This window comes from Chanodichthys erythropterus, chromosome 8 (genome assembly GCF_024489055.1).
Source record: "Chanodichthys erythropterus isolate Z2021 chromosome 8, ASM2448905v1, whole genome shotgun sequence".
NCBI classification, from domain to species: domain Eukaryota; kingdom Metazoa; phylum Chordata; class Actinopteri; order Cypriniformes; family Xenocyprididae; genus Chanodichthys; species Chanodichthys erythropterus.
In genome coordinates this window covers 14362518-14388590 of record NC_090228.1, presented here as the reverse complement: position 1 = coordinate 14388590, position 26073 = coordinate 14362518, and the positions used below count along the sequence as shown (strand labels likewise).

Genomic DNA, 26073 nt, shown 5'->3' with positions numbered 1-26073 from the left:
TCTGATTTGGGGAAAAATCTGCAGAATGGATTTAAATATGATATTGGTATCTAAAAGACAAGGCAAGGATGTGTAAGACTTTGTAAATGACAGGCGTTGGAGTTTTGCTGGCACTGATTCTGCTCATTTGTGTGAATATCATTCAATTCTATAAAAACCAAGCAAGTTTTTGCTTCATTTACATTTGATTTTAATAGTTACGTCAGAGAAAATAGTTACATTAGAGAAATCCGAAAGGTCATGAAATTCAACAGCTGTCGCATACAGGAGGCCAGGGAAAAATATAGGAAGGATACTTATAGAACTCTTGAGAAAAAGCAAGCAAGTAAAAGAGACAGTCCATTAGCAGGAGACTACAGTAGCGCATTATCTCTCTACTTTCTGTTCAAATGAAATGTGCAAACAAAAGAAGCCCCAGTCCCTCAAGAAGCATGGACAGAGAGAAAAAGAAGCAGAAAAGAAAAGAGAAATAAAGAGGGGGAGGTGGGCAGTGCATTGAGCCAGGGCTCTCATAGCCTGATAAAAATCCCTTTTCAACTCGCCTGTCCATTGTTTGCTTGTGTACCTCACAAAGACCATTAGCTGCAAACGGCAGGTTATGATGAAAAATTAATGAATGCTTTAATCATTATGAAAGGGTTGTATTATTACCGTTCCCTTTCTCTCTCTCTCTCTTCCCACCCTCCCTCTCTTTCTCATACTCTGCTTCTAGCTGGATCAATCACACGCTCGCATGTACAAGCACATTCATCGAAGGTCGCTCGCGCGCTCGGTGTGGTGGAAACGTAGCGCTGGCTTGTAAAGGGAAAGTAGAAAGGAAATGGGTCAGAAAACAGTAAGAGAAAAGGAAGAGGGGGCTGCATGCACCTCACTCCCCGTGTGAAATCGGGAGTGTGTTAGTCAGCGTGTTAGCGAGTCGTTTGCTCACCTGTCCCCCCTCGCTGCTCCACTTCCCCTCAGAAAAACTGCCCAAGCTGAGTCGTTTGTTACGACGAGATACCAGCCAAACTTATACTGGGTCAGGCGAGTGTGTGTGTGTGTGGTTGTGTGTGCGTGTTTGCTAAGAGCAGAGCATTTGGCCTTTATAAACGAGCGTCCAGGTCTGTCCCTAATCGACTGGCCTCAATGATACTGCACATCTTAAAGCAGTTTCCTTATCTACCTGTTACTGCACACAATTGGTCGACCAAAATGGGTTTCTACAGTCTCTAGAAAGCAGGCTGGCATCATATATATGATGATTATAATTATAAATATTAATAAAAATTAATAAATAATTCATAAAAAACAGTGCTGTCAAATCATTCATCGCGATAAATCGCATCCAAAATATATGAATATTTTATGTATAAATATATTTCTGTTAAATATATACATACATGTGTGTGTATTTTTAAAATACATAATAAATATACACAGTACACACACATATGATGTAAACGGGTTAGTGACATGATGGTCATTTTTTTGTCCAAAGGCCTTAATAATAATATAAAACAAAGATATGACATCCAAAGTATGTCAGGTAGTACAACTAGATCTCTTTTATTGAATCTAAAAGGTTTTAATTATATTTTGCTACATATAAAAGGTATTTTAAAGATTTTGAAATGTCAAATGGTCATTCGGTTTAACCGTCCGAAGGCCAATACAGCCATTTCATTTGTGATTAAAATATCGTAAAATGTAATAAATGTATGTATTTTTTATTCTGGCATGATTTTATCATCATATATCAACATAGAGCAAAATGGTATTAAAATTATGTATAGAAGTCGTTTCTTTGTTATGAGAAAGAATGTCCGGAAAAATGAATTTCAATGATGTTATTCAGAGTAACCAATATAAAGGGATCATTTTGGATCAAATCATGCGGTCAGTATCATGTGACATCATTCAGACACCTGCAAAGGAACACATGGTCGTGAAGCAAAGTAACTAACTCTCTCTTAACTATTTGAAAAATTCAGGTTTTCATTTGCTCATACACAAGTCCCAAAACATCAGTTACAGTACAGTACAACCGCTATAAAAGTGTTGTAATATTTAAAAAACTTACTAGTATACTTATATACTAATATATACTTGTATATTATGTACTAAATCGAAAATGTTTGCTTGTGCTTTTGCTAGCTAGCTAGATATCAGCCTGTTAGCACTGTTTGAAAATATTGTCATTTGGTATTACCAAAAGTGTCATTAAGTAAAAATTCTGGTTAAACCGAATGACTTTTTTGGTGACAAATTTTGTCCATCTTGTAAAAAATGACAAAAGCAGTGTTCATTTATGATTATAAAAACCACATTATCTCATTGTGAACACTTATTAAAACTTTAAAATTAATTATATCTTCATTGTTTTTTTTGTTTTGTTTTTTTTTTTGTTTTTTGTTTTTTTCACTTTTAAAAACCTTATTCGTCAATGACCTAAACACAAACTTTTATTTTGGATGTGATTAATCGTTTAAAAGTGCTCATTTCAAAGATCATTTTCAAGCATTTTTGACTAAAATGTTTTTTAAATGTAGCTTTAAGTAGCTTTTTCTGTTGTTTTTCTGACTCATTCAGATGTGCAAGGAGTATTTATTCATTTTTGTTGGTAGGCCATGTGCATTATCTATTGCCAGAGTTAATGCACAGTTATCAGGCACAGTTATCAGGAGATACCATCATCTCAATATGGTTAAATATCGGGCAATTATTAGGCCTGACCGATATATCTGTCTGTCATTTGTGAAAACTAGGGAGGGGGAATCTGTCATTTAGTCACCTTTTTTCATTTCATGCCTCTTTTTCTCATCTCTCACTATCTGTGTAGCAATTCAAAAGTGCAGCAAGAACAGTTTCCAGCAGCGTGTGTGTGTGTGGTGTGTGTGTCAGGCAGCAGCGTGCTGGAGTGTGTGTGTGTGTTATTAGCTTTAGTAATGGAAAGAGGGCAGGAGGGCTGTCAGGGGTTCAGAGGGAGCAGCACAGTGTCTCTCTCAGGGGTCTGGACAGCAAACACACACTCACAGAGCACTTCCTGTGTCATCCACACACAGCACACTCTTAAAGACTGACCGCAATCAGACGGCTATACTGCAAATGAACTTCATCCTCATCATGAACTACTCCAAATCTTTGAGACGCTTCCTTCTTTGATGGTATGATCGCGCTCCTCCTCCTCCCCCCCGGCTCTCTGTGGAGGAGATGTAGTCCTCACTAGTGCTTGGCAGTCTGTGTTATGTGGGGCACAGATGTTCAGGGTCTCCTGAGTGTCCACGCGTGTGTGTGTGCGCGAGTGTATGTGTTTGTCAGCCTTGGCGCTGGGCTGAGCTTGATTCATGGTCAGGGCCGAGCTTTGGTTCCCTTAGCACTGAACCTTACACACACATACACGCGCACACACACACACACACACACACACACAACTCTCAAGCTGAGCATACGTCACACAGCCCTTTACAGACAATGGTCTCATTCACCTTCCTGTGCCTCTCTTTGAGTCTCCCCACCCTGTGTGCTTTTACACAAAATAGATCACTCCTCTCATCAGTAACTCTCATCCAGAGTCCATAAAGTTATTTTTGCCATACCTGCTAAAAGTCTTAAATAGTATTTAATGGCTGTGAAACTTTTGCATTTTGCATTATCTTGCAAAGGGGACAAGAGTATATATTATATATTTTAAATATTTGCTTAATGGCATCTTTTTATGAATGAAGGCCAATCACTGATACTAATAACTGATGTCTCTATTAAATATTATTATAATTTTATTATTATTATTATTATAGACATTACAGTATAATGGAAAGCTATCAATTTCAACATTTATTAGGCTTTAAAATAATATTTTTTAATTTAAAACAATCTTCACATAAACCCATTATAAATGTCATATTTACCTGTGGTAGAAACTGAATAAAGTTATTAAACACTTCACTGCATAAATTATAAATTGAATATGGATTAATCCTTATTAAAGCTAAAATTTTCTCTGTTACCTTTGTACTTTGATTAGCATTACTGACAGACATCACAGTAACTGGTTTATTAGGCTGCTGTCACTTTAAGACCTGCCGCTGCCGAACATGTTGCAGATCTGATGCGCATCTCATTTTCTTAAAATGTTTAAGACGTTAATCAACTCATTTAAGAGTCCTCTTATGATTAGACGTGACAAACGGGTATTTTGGCTGTGTGTTATTGTTTGTTCAAGCACTTTTTTATTGTTTATTATTTAATTTAATAATTATTTATTGCTTAAATATGTATATTATTTAGAGTTTTATTATATTTGTAACAGCGCAGGTGATTACAGTATTAGAAATGAAGATTTCGATTTTGATTTATTCTTCATATTTTGTTTTTGTTGGCTTAATGCATATAATATTCCACATACATGAGACAAATCATATTCAACTCTCCTCTCTTTTCCCATAAAGTTGTCATTAGTTCTCCACCTCAGATGCCATACAGCCCTCTTGAAGTAACCGTGTGGTCTTGTTTACGAGTGCTGGCCCCCTCGCACCGGATGGCCATGGAGTGAGCCGAGATTGATGGTTCAATTTAGACTTGACTAATTGAGTCCCTCTCCTTGCTTCTCTCTCTGTGGGATGCTCCAGCTTCAAAGCCCGTCCTGGGGTCAGCTGCTGCCCGGATGCCTCTATTATCTTACGCTGCCTCCACCGGTCTGGGGTCAGACCGGAGGTGGCTTTAAATGCACAGTTGGCCGTAAGTTGTGCGACTGCACTGTTTTATAGCATGACACTGAACTGCAGGGCACGTCAAATGGTGTTTTAAGATCAGAGCAAGGCTGCACCGCACACACTCTCTCACCGAGTGTACGTCTTTTGTGAGACGTGCATGAGGGGGGTGTTTGGAGGCACTGGGGCATTTTATAAGACAGCACTTAGGCCCTGTCATTGTTAGCCAAGGGCTCACGCATTCATACCCCTCAATGAGAGAGAATAAGAAGGGCGGATACACTGTTCCATGAAGACGAAAGAGGTAGAATAGCTCTGAAGCAGTTCAGCAGTGCATCTCTGTCTAAATCTCCCCAGGGTCTACTAATCCGCTATATGACTGCTGCTGTGGAGTGCTTTCTCACACACACACACACACACACACACACATACTATAATTTGACCCCAAACACACACATAAACACAGTTGTGCACAGTTTGGTTCTTTAGCAATTTTTTTAGGATGCTGCATCAAGTAAGATCGAACAGATCGAATAAGAAAAACTACCAAAGGACTTCCATATGCAGCCATAAACAGACAAATTCAGGCAAATAGAAGGCGAGGAGGGCACGCTATGAGCGCTGAGAGCGTCTGTGAGCGAAGAGGCAGAGCGTGGGAGAGAACAACTTCCATGTGCAATTTCCAGCATTTGGTAGTAATTAGTTAGATGTATAAATTAACATTAGGAGGAAGGTTTTCACTGGAGTTGTTTGTCATTATCTTCCCCTCGTGCTCTGAAAAACGAGGGCTGAGTTAGAGACCCAAGACAGAAAAAGAGAGAATGGAGGACTACACAAAACAAAATATGGATCCGTAGAGGTTATTGAAAGAGAGATTGTTGTCAGAGGTGTAACCTGAAGAAATGTATCAGTTAATAAATCAGTATAAATCTAAAGCTGTTTTCCCTTCATTTTTCTCTTTCTTTTGCTCTATTTTTACTTAATCTTAGTACCTGGTTTAGTGCTGATTAATCTAATTCTGACAGCCAAGTGACAAATGCAATAATACCTCAGTGCTCTTACTGTACTATGTCAACAGTTATCTCATATTTTTATGTCTCCTAAAGAATTTTAGGAGAAACATCTAAGTCAAAGTTGATAATTTAGCTCTCAAAGAGCAACCTTTGAGCAATAAAGCTTTCCTCTGGGCATATCTGTTTAAAAATGATGCAATCCAACCTGATAGACAAACAGACGCCTTCTGAATAAAGTTTTTATCTCTGTTTACTGAATCTAGTGCAACAAAACACCAGCTATTCTAACTCAGCCATTACAGCGCTACAGATTTTTCTTAGTAGCGCTGTCAGTCTTTACTGAGAAAAGCACAAGATGCCTCCTTTTTTCCGAGGAGACGATTGCATGCCTGTTAATTTGTCTCTGGCTGAATCCAAGTCAGTGTACTTTTCTTTGAGGTTGGCAAAACAGCTGAACACATTAGAGTTAACGGGGCCCTATTGTGAGCGAGCCATTGTTCCAGCGTATGAAAGGCACATTCAAGTCAGTTGTATTGAATTGTTTGGGTCTGCCTTTCAGTTTGTATTCTTCTGCTGCCTTGCACAAGACAATCAATAGGGATGAGCCTTCTCACTGGATGGGTGATATTAGAGCTGAATGCCGCTTACGGGATGGGAAAAGCTGTCTGAGGACACACACACACACACACACACACACACTTAGAGCCTTTGGCATAGCAGCGCTGTGGTCTTTTTTTACTTTAAGTGTGGGCATCGGATTAGAGACTTGAGATGGATGTCTTTGTGCATTACTTATGTGTGTGTGTGCGATTGTGATTGTGTGTCTTAAGTTTTGTTATTGACCTCCTGGTGTGGCATTAAGAAAAGCACAAAAGCCGGAGGTTCATGAATTAGACTGTGGCTCCATAGCAGGGCCATTATAGAGCTGACTGTTCCATAGCCACACCATTGTGGCTCAAGACTTGGACAGTTGCACACAGCCGTCATTGACGTGCATGAATTGGAAATGCTCCTGAGCCGTGATGGCTGAATGCAAGGTCTGAACATGAGGAATCCATATATTAGCAGCTCCGTTTGCCTTGCTGGATTTAATGATGTGCCTGTGAATTGCATAATATGAATATTGCTTATGGAGATGTGTAGAAAGATGGCTGATTTCGTGAGATGTTTAAGAACTTCTCTGTATGCTAGTGCACACGCAATCGGTACGGCGAGGCAGACCCCTTAAAAAATAATCAGTTCACACAAATAAAGTGAGTTCTTCACCGTTTGTTTAGTTGTTAAACCTATAAAGCTCTCAGACGTTGAGCAGTTGTGTGATTCTTATGCTAATTTGCAGAGCACACCCATATCTATTAACATGCTAATTTTATTTTGTGTGTGTTGGCATTTTTGAAGCTAATGCTAAATAATGGAATACAATATCCCATGAATATTCATTGCAACTTTTAAAAACTGAGCGAGCTCTATAAAATATCACTCACCCCTCTCTTTGATCATGCTTTAGTAGATAGAGAGCTTTCTGAATCTCCATCACAGCACTTTTTCCCAATTGCACTGGTGGCTTTTTGAAACACTGTGTGTGTGTGTGATTTCTGAAAGGGGAATCAAGGCAAGAGGAAACATGGCAAAAGCAGGCATGCGCGTATGGTTGAACCGCTAGGCTTTGGCGTGCTGTTGCATTATGGGTAATTGGGGGTCAGTGGTTGTTGGTTATTTTGATGTGGCGTTAGAGGCCTTTCACATGGCTTGCAAATCCCTTCCTCATATCCATTACACGCCCCTGTAAATCTAAATCTAAATCCATTCACTTCTTTTCTAACACACATATACACACTCACTTGAGGCTCAACAGGGTTAAAAAGGGATATGTAAAGTAAATTACAAAGCAGATTTAGGTGTATTTGCTTGGGTTGGAGTAGATTAGAACAAACAGTGGATGTGCACAGGCCAAATGTCAGAGGCTGCATACACACTTGCTCACCCGCACGCAACATGTCGAGCACGTACAGTACAAACACACACTCACACAAAAGTCTTCGGTAAAGGTAAACACACACAAGTGAGTTTGTCAGGACATTTTTCTGTAGAAGTTTGACTTTAGGCCAGAAACAAGTATGCAAACTTCATTGGCTAATGCATTGCAAGTGCACAGTCCTGTTGCGTACACTTGCGCAGTGCTCAAGGAGTTGATAGTTACTTTCAAATGACTTTCTCATTAAACTGGATGTGTTATATTTGCGATATTGTTTTCCCCAAACCCCAAAGCGCAAATCCCATGTCCAGTCAATTCCACTGGTTAAATCAATCACGCAGTCACTTATCAAGAAAAGTGCAGACTTCAGAAATATGAATGGATCTGATCATGACAAACAGTAAAGTTATGTATCAGAATGTGTTACCAGTGCTATACTTAGGTTTTAAGTTAGGGTTAGGAGTTAGTATGTGTAGGCAAATACCACATGACAAATGCAATCTTAAGATTTAGCAGCATATTTTTTAAAAAATATTGTGCATTATGTCCAGGTAGCTAGCTAAAAATGCTAACAGTTTGGCTAACATAGTAAAATTGACTCCACCTGACAGTAGTCGACCTTGCTCGCTATTGCACCCCTGGTGGTGATGCTAAGAATGCATTTGCATTGTGTTGTGAATTGCAAAAAAGTTCAACTATTGTGCAACCTAGCTTGCATAGCCAGAAGCATTTGCTTTCATGTGCTTGAGTAGACTGTGTTTCAGGCCGTAAACCCACAACCTAGCAGAAGTAGCGACAGATCGTATCATCTGTATTGTGACATGCATCCTTTCAAGTGAAATGGAGAAAAAATGTAGGATGGGAACATGGTCCTATGCATCAAAAGTTCTTGCAATTGATTGTAAGAAAGTTGCAGGGGTTTAAGCTGACTAAATGATTGGAGGAAACCAGCATACAGCATCGGAAGATCAAGTTATGACATTTGAAAAATGAAAAATGATATGCACAGATGAATAATTCAAAATAAGATCAACATGCATTCTGATAACAGATAGGATGAATTCCATTTCATGCTGAATTTAATGTGATGACAAACTAAGATCTTCCCCTGGGGACTGTAAACACAACACAGTCTATTAATGACTCTCCATCACATACTACACACTCCATACAGATGCTCCACTTCCTCGTCTTGAGTGTATGAGACTGAAGGCCGGTAGTGGACACCAGTAAGTGAATGAAGCTCCGGCAGGGGGTCTTTGAACATGAGGGGGAGGCTCAGAATTAACCCCAGCAGTCCTGTGGTCAGGCATCACACTTTGAAATGAAGCAATCTGTCTCTGCTGAGCGGCCCTAGGTCAGCACCCTTCGGCCTGCCAGAAAATAGGCCTTTTATTTGAGCCAGATGTTCAGAAACAAGCTAGGCGGATCCCAGTCCTCCCTCTTTCCCTTCAAGTGTGTCTCTCTCTGCCTTCCCTTGCTCTTGGACTCCTTCCTATTCCGCCACTGTTTTCATTTTTTTCCCCTCCCTACGCCCCTTCTCCTGTCCCATGGTGGCGGTGCACCCACCATACTTTTCCAGGAGAGAGAGCTCTAGCCTGGCTGCACGCCCGAGCCTGATCCCCTGCCTGGACGTGGGGACCGCTGGAAGACTGAACAGGTGTTCTCCACTTTTTGATTTCAGTGCATTTGAATTAATCCTGTCAGCTCAGCTGTTAAAACAACTGTCACCCCCAGCTGCTAGTCATTTTAGGCTGGATCTGACACACTCCGCCAGTCTACGGCAGTCGCCGATGACATACACACACTCTCACCGTCTGTTCCCTGGCCCATTGTCACGGCCACAAAGCGATCTGCACACACACGTACATACACAGACGCGTACACACAAAGGAAATGCCTCGGCACATCAGCATAGTCGAAAGAAAATTGAAATTGAATGTTAAAACGTTGTTTATGATATAAAGAACTATGACATAAAGAAGAAAGCAGTGTTCAGATTGGGCTTTTGTAAGTTTCTGTTTAACACAGGTTGATGAGGACTGGTTTTTTACCTAGCCATAAAACCTCACCATGTGTATTATTGTGTATTATTACATGTGATCTGTACTTCAGCAAATTTATATGTTTATCTAAATGAAGACAGAGACACATTTAAAAAAGACTTTTTAAATTCAAATTTACAAATGTTTTTATTTATTTAAATTTAAATGTATTTATGTAAACGTATTTCTTTATTTACATTTAAATTCATTTATTAATTCATTTTACTTTTTAGGGTGTCTCCAGAGGGACATTTGTCAAATTTAGGTTACGTTTCCTTCTCTTTCCACTATATATATTTTTAATTATTGCCATGTAAATGCTAAACCTCTGCCTCATCTCCCCATCACCTCTTCTCGCCCTCCTCTGCTCAGAGGTGCTGTGTTTCAGAGAGTGTTGTTCCTGTCATTCATTTGGATCTTTTTCAACCTCCTTTTCTTTCATCCGGATTCACATACCCCTCAGATACAGGTTACACATTCTGGCAAATCTTTCTCGCACATTTAAATATCTGTTTACTTCTTTTTAATGCCAAGAGCACAGAAAAACGCAGTGGGTTAATTACTAGTGGATGATAAATGGTTCATCAGAGGGAGTGTTCAGAAACTTGGGCTGTTTAGTTTTTGCCCTGCCTTCCCTTTTATATACAATGCCAGTCGAGAGGGAATACAAGTTCAGGTGTGTGAGGAAATGTAGGATTCATTAGCTTCATTTAGGGCCAGCGTTTCAACCTAAGTGTGTCAGGTTTTCAGTGTTTTTAAGTGATGAATTCTCTTTCAGAGGGCCGGGCCACGTTCTAATCTCCTCATACGGCTGTTCTTACCTTTAAGAGAGAGAGAGGGAGATAGATTGAATGCAAAGCAGAAATAAGCACTCTTTCACAATAGAATGTATAGTTTGTCATGTGTTTGGTATATTTGCTTACAGGCTTATGACGTTTCGGGGACTTTGGACCCCAGTATGCACACAACAGCAGGAGAACAGAGTGAGGTCGTGGATTTAGCCCCCACCACTTTGTTGTTTCTACACAGATAAACCTCTTCATACTTCTTTTTTTTTGTGCAATGCTGTAGTCTTTTCCAACATTTTTTGTTTTGTGTCTCACCACAGGCCCATCAGTAATGCTTAAGTAATCCATCATTGTTGCTTTTGTAACTATACATATAACTCTGGTTGAGAATCACTGCATTACAATGTGTTTCAATACTAGGTACTGGGATAGTGTGCGAAATTAATATTTTTATCTGATGACTATATTTGAGGACCTCTAAAGTGCCGCGTTCCAGTGCATTTAATATGTTAAAATTATTATATACAGACTCGCACAGTAAGGGTTTAAATAAACAAATTAAGATGAAACAGGCCGTATTTGCTGTCCAGTACCCCTGCTGGTGACTAACCAATGGAAATGCAATATAGCTTATTAGTGGGCAGTTATTCCCATGACCAAGCTTATCAAGCAATCAAAGTTTTAAGTTGAAAGCATTTACCACCATCCCCCACCCTGTCCACCTCCCCTCTTCCTGTCCTACAGATGAAGAGAAAGAAGGAATCGAGTTGAGGGATGTGCCGGGTGGTGGGTGCAGCGGTCTGATTGGCTTTGCTGGGCATGGCCAGCTTCTTAGGAACTGTTAACAATCACCTAATGGCTCTCACATGGCTACCAGTATCTTGGAGCAGTGGAGTCCACACAATGCCGGCCATTCTTACGGCAAGCATTTTAACTGCCCCAGGCACACAGAGACAACAGCAACAATTAAATCCAGTGTAAATCCGGAGTGCGTTAGGGAAAAACATGACTTTAGATTTCCTACTTCCTGTTTGCACAGGTCAGACGGAGCCATTTTGCTCATTGATAAGCATGTGTCCGTGCCTCCATCAGGAAAAAAGGGGCGTCCATGAATACTTCACAAACACAGAAATGAAAAACAATGTGAAGAGGAAGCAAATTGTAATATGGGTAATAACAGTTTTCATTTTTCATTTGTTATGACAAGTTTAAAATGGAGACTTCTGAGTGGGTCTGCCTTGGTTTTTTTTATTTTTTTTTTTATTATTTGCCTCCAAAATGCAAAGTAGCATTATCATGTCAGCATAGTTTGCCTGTGTGTGTGACAGGCCTGTGACAGCTGCTTTCTGAAAGCCACAGTACACTTCAATGTGACATACAGCAACTGTGATTTTAACAGACACCGTGGCCTCTGCCTTGCGCTTTGACAAATTTTATATATTTATTTATTTATTTTCAACCGTGCTTCTCAATACATTTCAGTCCGTGGTTCTTGTGATGCAGACTTTGTGATAGCAAGTGTTCACAACCGTATGTGTATGTGTGGGTTGCCTTTTTTTTTTTCCCTGCTGTCCCGCAGTTAATGCATCAGAGACTCGGACGAACACGTTGTATTCTTTTGTTGTCATTTTAAAGTGATGTAATGAAAGCGGGTGGCGGCAGGGCCCCGGGGCTATGACAGCTCTCTGCTGACTGGGCTGCGCGCGAGACGCGCTGAAGAGGGGTTATTGCCACGAGACAGATTGAAAGTGTCATTTTCCATTATAGAGCACACGGAGGAAGCACAAATATGCCCTGGCCTACTTTAACAGGATGCCTTTGACAAGAGAAATGTGTGCGCTCCTCGGAGAGGGGAGCCCTGAGCTGAGATTAACCCTTTCTTCTGACATACCACGGCATGAGAAATTACGCTCTTGTTGGAATCTGGTTGTAGTACAGATGATCCACAAATATAGGAGTAGTGTAGTTCACTCAAAAATTAAAATTGTCACTTTCATGTTATTTCAAACCCATGTGACTTTCTTTCTTTAGTGGAAAGCAAAAGGAAATATTTAGCAGAATATAATGTCACAACCTCTTTAAATGATCATAAACTTCAATTATACAAAGTACATTCCCTCGGATGCAAAACATAAGCCTCACTGCATACTATATTTCAGACCTAAGTGTCTGCTAACATCATATGTACTTCTTTTAGCTTTTAAGAGTTTTGAGATGGTAATCTGTTAAGGCTAATTTACTTAGTCTGCTACTTAAAAGCAAAACTCAACAGTAAGCCACATATGGAATATAAAAAGGCTTGTTTTATAACTGCATTTGTGCACATTAATTAATTTCTGTATGTATGTACAATTGCATATATTTGTGCGTGCTTGCGTGTGTGTGTGTGTGTGTGTGTGTGTGTGTGTGTGTGTGTGTGTGTGTGTGTGTGTGTGTGTGTGTGTGTGTGCGTATCAGTAAGCATGGCTGAAACTCAGATGTATGCCAGCCAGATTTGAAGTCTTGGACGTCCTCAGAGAATGTCTTAATTTTCTCAGACTTTCTCACACGTCGTGATGGTTTTGCTCACATTCTTCTTCACAATGTCATGCCCTCCACGCAGTTATTTCAATCTGGCAGTGTAAATTTGGCACCGCGCAAGAGGTGCCAGAATAAATTTGGCGGGAGTTTTGGTTCAAATCAAATTGGACATAAGCACCCACAACACCATCTGTCAGAGAAGGATTGCAGATATGTGAAGGGCACAATTCCGTCAGAGATAAACGACTTTTTCAATTTGTAAATCTCACCCTGCAACTTTAGTTGGGAATTATTTTCTATTAATTTATGGAAAATTGATTTACCGTCATCTAAGTGAGGACTAGAGCTGAAGAGCACACTTTGTAGTGCTTGTGGGACTTCTGTATCACACTGCATAAATGTAGTTTACATGCAGGTTTTTCACATATTTCACATTTCTAAAATATTGCATTCATTTGTGTAAATTTACCCATGATATCATTGTTCTAGAACAAAATCTTTTTTTTTACTGTCAAAAAAAATCTGTACAGATGGAGAACAAACATTTTTTTTTTTTTTTTTTTCAGGCAAGGTGTTTTTCCTTTTATATTTTGTATTACAAAATTGTTCCTGTTACCCTGGTGACTGCTTTTGAAGGGTGTTTAACATCCTGACCTTTAACTTCATCTCTGCTCTTTCCGTTGACTCCACACGCTTTACACGTCACGACTTCACACACACTCTAAACTCTCACCTTATCTCACTCCATCGCGCTCTGTCCCTCCACGTTTCCCTTTTTCCTTTCTGCTTGTGTCACCTCTCTGAGGCAGGAATGTTTTTTGAGTGAAAAGAAGAAAGAAGACATTCTGTGTGTGTGTGTGTGTGTGTGTGTGTGAATGTTTGTACAGAGTGTTGCTAAGCGTTGCCTTTTCCTCCATCAGCACACATAATTGGGACTTTTAGCTTGAATGGCGGCTTTTGATGAGAGATTTGGTCCGATGTTTTTTTTTTTTTTTCTTCTTGCTCTGTGCGTTTCTAAACTCACAGTCTCGCAGTGTCTGCCGCACTGGGAGAAAACACGAGTGACTGCCGATGTTTGAACGTCCTTTAGAAAGAATTTTCAACGTGGTCTCTGGGCAAATAACAGCCGTACATAAATTGATCATCAAGGGTGATTATAATCATCTTTTCATTTGACAGGGGAATTCAGGAGCAGAGTTTGCACAGCATGTTTGTTTCTGAATCGAACTTCTGCCATTTGCTTTTTAAAATCTCATGAACTTTTTTTAAACATGACATCCTAAATGATTACTGATCTGGACTGCATTAATTGATTACAGTGTTTTAGTCACAAAGGCAGTAATTAATCACTAGTTTAGAGACTGAAACCCATCTTTGTGTGTTTGTATTTACTCCTCACAAAGATCTAAGCGCAGCTGGACTCCTGTGTGTGCGCGTCTCATGATGGACATATATACTGCACTGAACTCAAAGTGTGTGACGGTCCTTTCTGTCCAACCTTAGATAAACTAGCTGGGTGCTTGTATAATTGGTTATTCAATCCTGACCTCTGTGGCGACTGGGAGCTGCTGCAGCGTGTTGCTTTCTGCCAAGAGCAGTCAATGTGGAGCTTGTTCTGGTGCTGTGTGCTGGGCCGGGCCCGAGCCAGGGCCTTTCCTGTGAGCCCTCCCCACCCGCGTGAAGCTGGCGCTGGGACACTGGCCCTTTTGTTGTCCACTGTGGGCCTGGCTCTCCTTGTCTCATTCCCCCTCCGTCTCCCCACTTTTCTCCACTCCTCCAAAACCAACCCCCGCCCCCTCTTTCTTTTCCGAACAAAACATCTCATTGGCTTTGCAAATATGAGATAATTGGAAAAATGGAGTTGGCCGGGCTGAGTCAGAACGTTTGGGCAAAAAATAGCATCGCAACGGCGAGGCTTAGAGAAACAGAGAGTGAGTGATGAAATTATTTGTGAAGTACAGAGCCCAGACCGCCCTAAGTTGGACCATGGTGTGTGAAAAATGAAAGTGCGCTCGGTGGTGGCACATCTTGAGTGGTTCTTCCACGCTTTTGGGCCAGGTGGCTGGACATCTTGGCTTCGATTCTGCCAGCTGCTGAAGTCCTCTGGAGCCAATGAACTTTAATAATGCCCCATAATTCACCTATTATTGTCAGATTAACTTCCCCTCTCCAATTTTGGCATGGTTGGTGTGGTGGTTGGTGAGTTTGTGATCTCATATTTGGTTTACAGATGAGTGTGTGCGACTGAAGTGCTTGTTTGTCAGATCTGTCTGCCGAACATCCTGTTCTAGACAAATAGAGATGTATGAGTACGGACAGTTCAGGCTGGTTGATGGTCCAGGTGTTCTCAAAATTGGATCCAGGGACCCCCAGGGGAAGGAGTGCTAGGGGGTCCATAGAATATATATATCATTTTTTTTCTCACCACTGCCTTTAATTTAATTTTTTTTTTTTTTTTTTTTTTAAATAGGATCATTACAAAGAAATAATAATTTCTCACTTTGTCTTTTAACAAACATTTTCTCTCAATCAGGTCTAACTGACATAAATCTAGGCACACACACTCCTTCTCTCAAACACACCATTGCTCTGTGTTTTTCCACTGTTCTCTTTCCGCTGTACCCCTCAGGCACTGTTAGTCCCACCAAAAATGTGCTCCCCACCTTGTTAAGGGTGCATACGCAGGGTTCCACCCAGCTGCCACAAACAAGACCTCTTTACACTAATGCATGCAAGCTGTGCTGCTGTATTGGAAATAATGGGACCAGTCCCAAAGTTTCTGCCCTTTCTCACTTCTTTTTGTCTCTTTTACGCACACATTTTCATTGCCAATAACCTATTCACATAGCAAATATTAGTTTTAAATATGCAGTTAGTATGTTTATCTTTTATCTTTATAGAACATTTTAGATTGCTCATTCAGACTTAAAGGGTTAGTTCACGCAAAAATGAAAATTCTGTCATTACTCGCCCTCATGTCGTTCCAAACCCGTAAGACTTTCGTTCATCTTCAGAACACAAATGAAGATTTTTTTAATGAAATCTGAGAGCTTTCTGTCCCTCCATAGACTGCCTTTGCAATTAAAACTTTGACGCTTCAAAAAGTTCATAAAGAGATCGTAAAACTAATCCATATGAATTGAGTGGTTTAATCCAAATTTTCTGAAGAGAATTCAAGAGACTTGATTGCTTTATATGATGAAAAGATTGAATTTAGGCTTTTATTCACATATAAACATTAATCAGAGACAAAAACAAAAGCTTAACCAAACCTGCTTCACGCGTAAGAACAAACCTCTTGCGGAAGCTCAAATGTGCTGCGTAACTCGAGAATGAGCCTCATTGGTTCTCGCACGTCAACCAAACATGCTTGAGCTCTCGTTTACCACAACTGATGTGTGAGTTGATGAATGTTTATATGTGAATAAAAGCCTAAATTCAAACTGTTCATCAAATAAAGAGATTGTATCTCTTCAGAAAATTTGAACTAAACCACTCAATTCATGTGGATTAGATTTACGATCTCTTTATGAACTTTTTGAAGTATCAAATTTCATCAAAAAGATCTTCATTTGTGTTCCAAAGTTAATGAAAGTCTTACATATGTGGAACGACATGAGGATGAGTAATTCATGACAGAATTTACATTTTTGGGTGAACTAACCCTTTAATGGAGTTTTCAGATGGGTTTTTCAGATCACGTTTCCAATTCGGCATGCAGTAAGTGTATAGGGCTATAACATTAATATGGTTAGTTTAGATTTTTCATCAGATGAGAGATGTTTGAGTTCGTATAGACTTTTCATTTCAGAATTCTGAGCATATTGTGAGATTTCTTAAGTTGTAGAGGAGACATTTCAGATTAGTTTGGCTTTTTTTTTTAAATCTGAGATGCAGGACACTCCATTCAAATTCTCAATCCATTTAATATCTTCGCTATCAAGAAGAAACAACTGGGATATTAAAGTAGTCTCATTTGTGATTTTTAGTTCACTACCCTCAGAGTCTGTATTATTAGTACACTTATATGCTCATATAAAGAGGCAGGTAAAAGTCCTTATTTTAGAATTTTAACAATTCCAGCATATGTTGTTTTTCATATTGAAAAAAGAAAAAGAAAAAAAACAACAACATCACAGGCTGAACTGAAAGGTGCTTCTATCAAAGGCCCGCAGAAAAGGGGCGCCGCAACAGTCCTTTTCTTCCCAAACCATCAGAGAGAATGAAGAACGAGATCAAGACAGGGGAGCTGCCACGAAAGACAGATACATCAGCATATCTGCTTCCTTCTCTGTCCATTTTGCAGTAAACGATTGCACAGATCCCTGCTGCGGGCTGTCACATAAAAGAAGGCTTTCTATTTTTATTAATAGTTAAAGTGAAGGAGCTGTCAGCAGGGACAATAGCGTCCATGTTAATAAATAAAAATAATAACTATTATGGTGCCACGGTGAGAGAGAGGGAGAAAGTACTATACTATACACAGAGAGAGAGAGAGAGAGAGCAGGCAGGGGGGATAGATGGAGTGGCCATTTGTTGAAACCTTTCGCTTGTCAAAGCTCTTGGGCTTAAAAGCCTCTGTCATTGTTACGCACAGATGCCAGAATAGAGGAGAGAGAGAGAACCGAGGGCTAATAACACCTGTTGGGGTGACAGTGAGACAGCTGTCAGTAGAAACAGCAGCAGTGAAGGTGATTGGCTGAACGGTGAGGCAGTGCGTCCATAAGACTGTGTCTGTTATAGGCCTGAAAGTGTCTGAAAGATGCAAGACCAGGAACGCAAAAGATATTCAGAAATACACAAGAGGCAAGAATGCGACAAACCTTAAATTGCAGACGTGCCACTGAGGAAGTTTGAGCACTAATCAGACATGAAATATTTGGCAAGTCTTCTTCGGTTTGGCAAGTCTTTGAGTGCAAGTGTGTGTGCCGCCCACCTGGGGCCTGTACAGTCTATCAGTCGCAAAGACACAGGTTAGTTCTCAGTGCATTAACTCCAGCTGAATTGGTAATGGTGCCACCTGGTGTTTTTACTTTGGTGGAAAAGAGTTTAACTGTATGTATGTTTGTGTATTTTTGCTTTTGGAGATGTGAATTTTCATTTTATCTAAGGGTTTTAGCGATTAGGATTTAAATCAGATGTTTTTCAAAACATGATTTATCATATAAAAACATAGAATCAAACCCATGACCTTTAAATTGCAGGCGTCATGCTTTACTGTCTGAGCTACAGGATGTAGAATGACAAAAAGAAAGGATGAAAATTAAATGGAAAGGGAAAGGAAATCATAATTGAATGTAAAGTTCATGTGTGTGTGTGTATTTTTGCTTTTGGAGATGTGATTTTCATATCCTGAAGGTTTAGTGATTATGATATAAATGAGTTTGAATAAATAAGTTAATGAAAGAAAGGTGTTTTTTTAGACACAATTTATCATATAAAATTATATGGAATCGAACCATGACCTTGCCATTGCAATTATCAGGCTATTTGGATATAGAATGGCAAAAAGATGGATAAATGGATAAAAATTAAATGGAAAAGAAATTGCAATTAAATGTGAAGTGACGGAGATGTGAATTTTAATATTCTGATGGGTTTAATGATTAAGATGTAGAGTAGTCTGAAAAAAAAAGGTCTAAAGATGTTTTTCAAGACGACAATTATCATCATAAAATAATATGGAATCAAAACCATGACCTTGCTGTTGCAAGCATCATGCTTTACTCTTCGAGCAACAGGATGTCGAATGACAAAAAGAAAGGATAAAAATGGAACAAAGGAAATCACAACTGAATCTAAATGTGTCTAAAGTTGTGTGTGTGTAGTTTCTCCGGCTGCTAAAATACTGACTGCTATCATTTACCACAAACACACACCTTTGTGTCTCTCTCTTCCTCTTGTTTTGTTTCATATCGCAGTTAATTGTTGTGATGGTGATGCTGGTACTGGTGTGTGCATGTATTTGTGTTAGAGAGGAATACAAGGGGGGTGTTGAGAGTTGTTGTAATTTTCCTCTCTCTCTCTTGTTTGAGACGTCCGTCCTTGGCAGGTTAGTAATTAGCGTGTGGGGTGGAGGGGTTAGCGGGTCCGTGGGGTGTATTAGAAAAACAAAGCGCACAGCCTCGATAATGTGTCCATTGTACCCGGTGCATTAAGAGCCTCTTTGTGTTAGCTGGAGCATAGGGCTAATGATTGGCTAACAGCAGGTGAGGAAGCCGCTCAACTCTCTCTCTCTCTGTCTTTCTCTCTCCTTCTCTCTCTCCATCCTCTCTTCCTCCTGCCCTACTGTTGGTGCCATTAGAGAGACGGGCCTTTATTACAGCAAATGGACTTTAAATGAGCTATATTGTGATGTTGCCTGCCCGTGGTAATTCTCTCTCTTTCTGTCTCTCCCTCCCCTCCAGAGGCCCCCAGTATTGAGAGGCTGTTGTCTAAGGACTGGAAGGACAAGCTATTGGCCATGGGTTCTGGCAACTTTGGAGAGATCAAAGGTAAAACAAAAGACTTTGTGTCTTCATTTGACCTCTGAGTGTATACATGTTCATGTTCGGCCGTTGATATATCTCTTTTTAGCACTACAAAACTATTCGCTATTCCAATCTGCGATTGGGTCAGAAGAGCTGGTTTTGCAGTTCTAACTTTGAATTGTACCTATAATCATACTTATAATTGTACGTATCAAATGTCACATCTTCAAGCGTTCCGAGAGCTCAGGTATGCTAATCCACCTAGCGCTAGCCTCTTCGCCGGCCCCGGTTAATGATCTGCTGGGATGACTTGCTAAGCAACAGCCTTGCTCGTGTTAGCACGGTTAATGATACATCCTGTTAGGTCACTCAGCCGTAGCGAGAACACACTCCACTGTCACTTTAACAAGCCTCTGTACACCTTCCTCACACTAGTGTTCGCGAGGCTAACTCTGGAGTAAATGTACTTCATTAGGCGGCTCAGAAATATTTAATCAAATGAAGCTTGTTCACGCTCCTGGAGCAGAAAAGGGAACGCCATTGATCAAGCCGTCAGTGCGGTAACCCCACTGTGATGACATTTTAGCAAGAGAGCATCCCCACCATGATCACCGATGACTAGTGGTTGGAAAGGGCCCTCACAACTGTCCTCTCTCTGTGTGTGTTTGTACCCTTTAAGATCAAAAATGAGCAGACAAATGTGTAAAAAACAAGTAGGTCATTTTAAACGGGGTGCTGTAAGAATTTTTTTTTTTTTTTTTAAAGATCACGTTTTAACCAATCAGGAAAATTCTCAGTCTGTGAATAATTTTGTAAATTTGTTCATGTTTGGGTTTGCTTACATGTCTTTGGGAATGGGTTTTTATCATGAGTGTGAAGTTTTCAAAACAGTGGAAGTTAGTTAAACAGCTCAAATTGCTTCTAGCTTCATTTATAAAACAATAAAGAATTAAGCACAGAAATGTTCATAAAAATGTTATTGTATAAAGTAAATTCATTACATGCTATTTTGCCACTAGCAGATATATTCCCTGAAATGAAACCACGGATAGTTGGTCTCTGTGAGTACTGCATAGTGTCATGGTGATATAGAAATATATAATGTATTATCGCACAGCTGAAGCGCTCTATTTACCAGCATTGTATGCATTTTATACAACAGATACTGTATAAGAGAATTGTACTTTAAAAAGTCGACTATATTGTACAGTTAAAAAAAAAAACAGTCTGTGTTAACCACATAGGAGATGATTACAGAGCGAAAGAGGCAAAATGAGAGAAGAAAAGATGGAAAGAAAAGTGGTAATGGACAATAAGAGCCTCGGGCTAAGCTCTTTCTCTCTTTCTCTCCCTCATGTAACACAGTACTGTGCTGCTTTAGGGATTTATCTTTTAAGCCCAGTCATTAATTAGCAGTGAGAGCTGCTTGACAGGTATTACATTGTTACAAATTGGTTAATTACTGTGGTTTGTGACATGAGGCAAGGCAGTAAAGGCAGCCTTAGGATGTTTAGAGAGAGAGGAAACCACTTATTGATCCAGAGCTGAACTTTCAGTAGCCGAGGTAAAAAGCCTTCGGTTGTGATTGATGAGGCTGGTGTGTTTTCTTATGTGTGCATATAAACACCTTCTGTCAACTCTAGTCTTGGGGCATCTAGAGTATATTGTGTCAGAGGTTCAGTCACATTTTAATGAGTGAATCTTACTGACGGTCTTACTGAGTGGGACGTGCAAAGCTACAAATACTTCTAAAATCAACTTGTTAGTAGGTTGTCTTAAGGAAGCCCTATATAATAATGTTGGTTTAGGGGCATGTCCACCAACAATGATCAGTGGATTCTTTAACATTCATCCTTGCGGTTAAAAAAAAAAAACAGCTGGACTGAGTGCAGAAGTGTCAAGATATGTTTTTAAAAACATTTTAACTCGACACTTTGCTATATGCGTTCTAACCAGGTGAGGATTTTTTTTCTTCTTCTGTTGGCCCAGTCGGAAAACAAGAAATTATAGATTTATATGTGTCAGAAAAATATATTTATATTTATTTAATGTTAGGGTTTATTTACAAAAAAATACTATTTAAATAATTGCAATTGCTGGAAATTCTCTTATGAAAGCTGTGAATTCATGCACACATTCTTGTTAGAAAACAAAGTCATACAATGTATGACTCGTTTGATGCTAAAATCTAAATTAATCTCTTTTAAAACCCCAAAATATTTAAGTAAATATTTTAAATTAAAACATTTAAATTGAATATTTAAATAAAAATAAATTATTCTACCGCAAATGATTTTGATATTCTAGCTATTATCAACTGGCCAGAATTTTGAAACCGCAATAGATGTGAAGGACCGTTAAGAAAGAAAATTTAGATAAACCTTTCTGACCCATCCCTAGTATGAGCAACAGGGTCTCAGAAAAAAGCGAAGAAATAAAGATCGCTTTGATCCCTCTTTTCTCTGGAAGAGTCGTCAGTTTTCACACAAGGCCCTCCCTTGTCCCAGGCCAGCTCGGATGCACACCCTCTTGTGAAAGCCCAGTCTGGGAGCTGTTAAGGGGAGCTGCAGGTTTATTTTTCCAACTGGCCGCCTGTGACAGTTGCCTTTATTGTGCATTGTTGAGTCTGTGTGTGTGTGTGTTTGTGAAGGGGTTACAAATGGAGCCTACTCTCACCTTCCTGCCAGGGCAAAGGGTCAGGTCAGCTGCTATGACTCCCTTCTTTCTCTAGCTTTCTTCATCATCTGTTTTTCCCTGGTGAGGAATGTGGCCCCTCAGAAGGTAGAGGCCGAGAACAATGGGGGATTGTGGGCTGTGCAGACGTGTGTCTGTGTGTGTGTGTTTTAACACAGATATATGACCTCAGATGCACAATTGCACACACATGAACTCATTAACAGACGTGCTCATTTGGACATTTGAACGCTTTAGGGGTTTAGCACACACACAAACACACACACAGTTTGATTGGTGGTAGTCTGGGGTAATACCGCAGTGCAACGACATCCTGTCGAGTGATTTAGTCTTCCCCTCCTGCCGTCTGCTCTGGGGCTGCTCGTATGTCAGAGCGTTCTCATCTTTAGCCGAGGTCGGAGGTCAGCTCATGCTAAATGTGTAGCGACGGCTAGGTAAACACCAGGGCGATAGCACATCTCAGAAGGAGCACATCTGGGTACAAGGCTTCCTCGACTAGCTCTTTGACCTGTGGCCTGTGCCCTTTAACCCCTACAGGCACCCCGGACAGCCTGGCGGAGAAAGAGCGCCAGCTGATGGGGATGATCACGCAACTCAGCAGTCTCAGAGAGCAGCTACTGGCCGCCCATGAGGAGCAGAAGAAACTAGCCGCTTCGCAGATCGAAAAACAGCGCCAGCAAATGGAATTGGCGAAACAGCAACAGGACCAGGTTAGCACATTTCATAATAATAATTTCAAATCTCAACATTAAATAAACAATTACTCTACACAATATGTACTCAAAAATATTTGTGTGATTGATTTGGCCAGGTCATTTACTGTAGGACATAACCAGGTACATAATCAAAAACTATATATAGAAAGACTGTTCACTCCTATTAGTAATGAATAGGAGAACTGCAACGCGCAGTATGGCGGAATACTCTAAGTGAAAGAGCCAATCGCTGATTGATAAAGTCATTGCATCACTGCAGCTGCCATTAGAGGCTCCGGTCCCCATAGAAACCTGAGACTCGAGCTTAGGACTGCACATGTGCATTGGCTCGTCTAGCCTGAAAAATACGCTTTTTTAACGGTATTTGAGATTTTGTTGCTGATTTGAAATGTTATTTAATTGTGAGTTCGCCAAGCAGTTTATGAGATTTCAGTTTTCCCCCAATCAAATAGATAGAACTTGGTCTTTGATGCCTGAAATTGCTGCCCGGAGGTGTTGCAAACATGGCCGAAGGGGTAAACAGAATTTCCTTGAAAGGGACTTTGCACATAATGCACTAAAGCTTGATGTTGTACCCAATGAAATCTCATTGGTCAAAAATCCTGCTCCAATTAGCTGGATATTAATCAATACATTTGTTCTGATAGGCTGTAATTTTGGAAATTTTTGGACAGGAAAATGTATGATGCTTGAAACTTGTCTCATAAGTAGCAGATATATTTTCAAAATTGACTACTTGATGGGTTAAGGAAGCAATGTATATTAGGCTGTTTCCAAGTTCTCCTGTCCCTGATCATACGTGTTTTTTAGGAGGCATTATCATTAGATGCTTTTTTTGTGTGTTCATAAAAAGCTAAATAAAGCACAACTTAATGGAAAAGAATGCAGGAGTCTTGAGACACTTTTTTTTTTTTTTTTTTATTGACAGGGATTTTCCGCCACATTTGTTGTGTTAGAGCACCACCGCTAAAATATTCAAATTAGCAAAAGATAAACTAGTCAGCCTTACTAATTATATAGTATGTTGTTGAATGACCAGTATATTAATCAACCATTGTGACCCATTCCTTCCTCTTGTGTCTGATTAGGACACAGTGTTATTGTGAAGAACATTTAAATCGCACAGAACAGTGTTATCAGTGAGTGAATGTGTGTATGGAGGAGAGGTATGGTTGTGTAACATTCTAACATTCTTTACTTTGAACCATATTCACAAAGAAGCCTTCTGTTGACTCCTTCCCCCATAAGTGTGTGCGTGTAGCGTGTAGGTCCCCTCCAGCACGCAGGCAGGAGACTAAAGGTGTTTGCATACAGAAGAGTGTGCTTTAGCTTTGTTGTGTGTATAGTTGCTTCTGGGGAGCTCAGTTTTACAAAAGAAAACAGATCTGTATTAACACATACACTAACACACCCCTGTACACACACACACAAAATGCTCCAGGACTGGGCGCCACTCCTTGGTAAATATGTATGAAATACAAAAGCACACCCAAGAGCTTCAAACACACTATTTACAGTCACCATACATGCATGTGACCCCCCTCTGCACAAATAATGTCCTCTCTTGTTGGAAAAGAGTTTGACGTATTTGACAGTTTGACGTGTTCTGTCCGCAGATTGCACGACAACAGCAGCAACTTCTGCAGCAACAACACAAAATCAACCTCCTGCAGCAACAGATCCAGGTGAGTCTATATATGTGCATGTCCACTTGTAAATTTGTACGTTTTGCTTTTTTGCTTTTGAACAGTTATGTTTGTGAGATGTCGTAGTGCGAGTCACTTGTCACAATGACTGTGGGGTTTCATGACAATCAAACGTTCTAGTCCACCAATCAGCAATCAACCCCACAGTCAACCAATCACAGACTAGCATCAGTGCTAGTATCCAGAGTCCATTCTCGTAGTCCTTTTTCTAAAACAGTCAAAATGTATCTACACAACTGAAGACAATGATTGGTCCAAAGGGTAAGAAGCAACATTATGTTGCCTTCTGAAATACTGTAGAGATCTCAATCCTGAATGCATTATGACAAACTCAGCTGAAAAAAATTATCCAAGATTACTGACGGATTTAAAGGATTAATTCACCCAAAAATGAAATTTAATTAAGTCATTAAGTATTAACCCTCATTTCGTTCCAAACCTGCAAGACCTTCGCTTATCTTCAGAACAAAAATTAAGATATTTTTGATGAAATCCAATGAAATGACCAAATTCAAGGTCCAGAAAAGAAGTAAAGACATAATTAAAACAGTCAACGTGACAATTTTAGAGATTAAATTGTTCAAAAAAAATTTCATTTTGTTTTTGTGCACAAAAAATATTCTCATCGCTTCATAACATTAAGGTTGAACCACTGCAGCCACGTTGACTATTTTAACGGTGTCTTTACTACTTTTCTGGGTCTTGAATGTGGTCATTTCGTTGCTTTCTATGGGAGATAAAAAAACCTCTCGGATATCATCAAAAATATCTTTGATTTGTGTTTCAAAGATGAACGAAGGTTTTACAAGTTTGGAACAACATAAGGGTAAGTAACTAATGACAGAAATTTCATTTTTGAGTGAACTAACCCTTTAAGAAACATTGATTATAAATATTATTATATAGCTTCACAAAAAAAAAGATCTAATATTAAGAAATTGTTCCCCCAAACTTGTGCATGCTGCATATTATTATAGATAATCATGTAGTTAGCTTAGCTATGTTAACATTTGGAAACAGATCTTCCATGCACTTCGAAAAACAGACATTTTTTTAACAAAGCTTTTAGGTTAAATAGCATGTCAGCTGCTAGCTATTTGTGTGGTCCTCAAAATAGCTGCCAATGAAGAGCGTCTCAAATCACTAAAGAGGTTCCATTTGGGGTAACATGCTGCCCATATAGGCAGTAGACAAGCAGTGCAATATGTTTTGGAAAAGAATATGTATTCAGTCATATCACTTATGCAAATCAACTTGTTAGTATGATCGTATGATCTTTTAAATAAATGTGTAGGTAATGTCCTGATGGCAAGAAGCATGTGGAAAACTAAACAGACACTTTTTGATGGGTTTGTCCCAGCTGACTTATACATGGGGTAGAGAGACACTGGCCTTCTTTGTGTGTGCAGGTGTGAAGCGAATAAAGGCTTTGTGTGCAAGAGGAGATGAGATGATTCT

The 26073-nt window shown here is 39.7% G+C and overlaps 1 protein-coding gene across 7 annotated transcripts in view; it reads left to right on the top strand.

The window, feature by feature from the left end:
- Nucleotides 1-26073, top strand: part of sox5 (SRY-box transcription factor 5) — a 193393-nt gene that overhangs the window by 133806 nt on the left and 33514 nt on the right. For 6 of the 7 annotated variants that reach the window (XM_067391917.1, XM_067391918.1, XM_067391920.1 and 3 more), the window contains 3 exons: nt 19437-19523; nt 22731-22903; nt 24526-24594. In XM_067391917.1, the coding sequence (XP_067248018.1) occupies nt 19437-19523; nt 22731-22903; nt 24526-24594 (329 nt within the window). Of the gene's footprint in view, nt 1-14041; nt 14180-19436; nt 19524-22730; nt 22904-24525; nt 24595-26073 lie in introns of those variants that run through there. The other variant, XM_067391922.1, reaches the window with a different exon arrangement.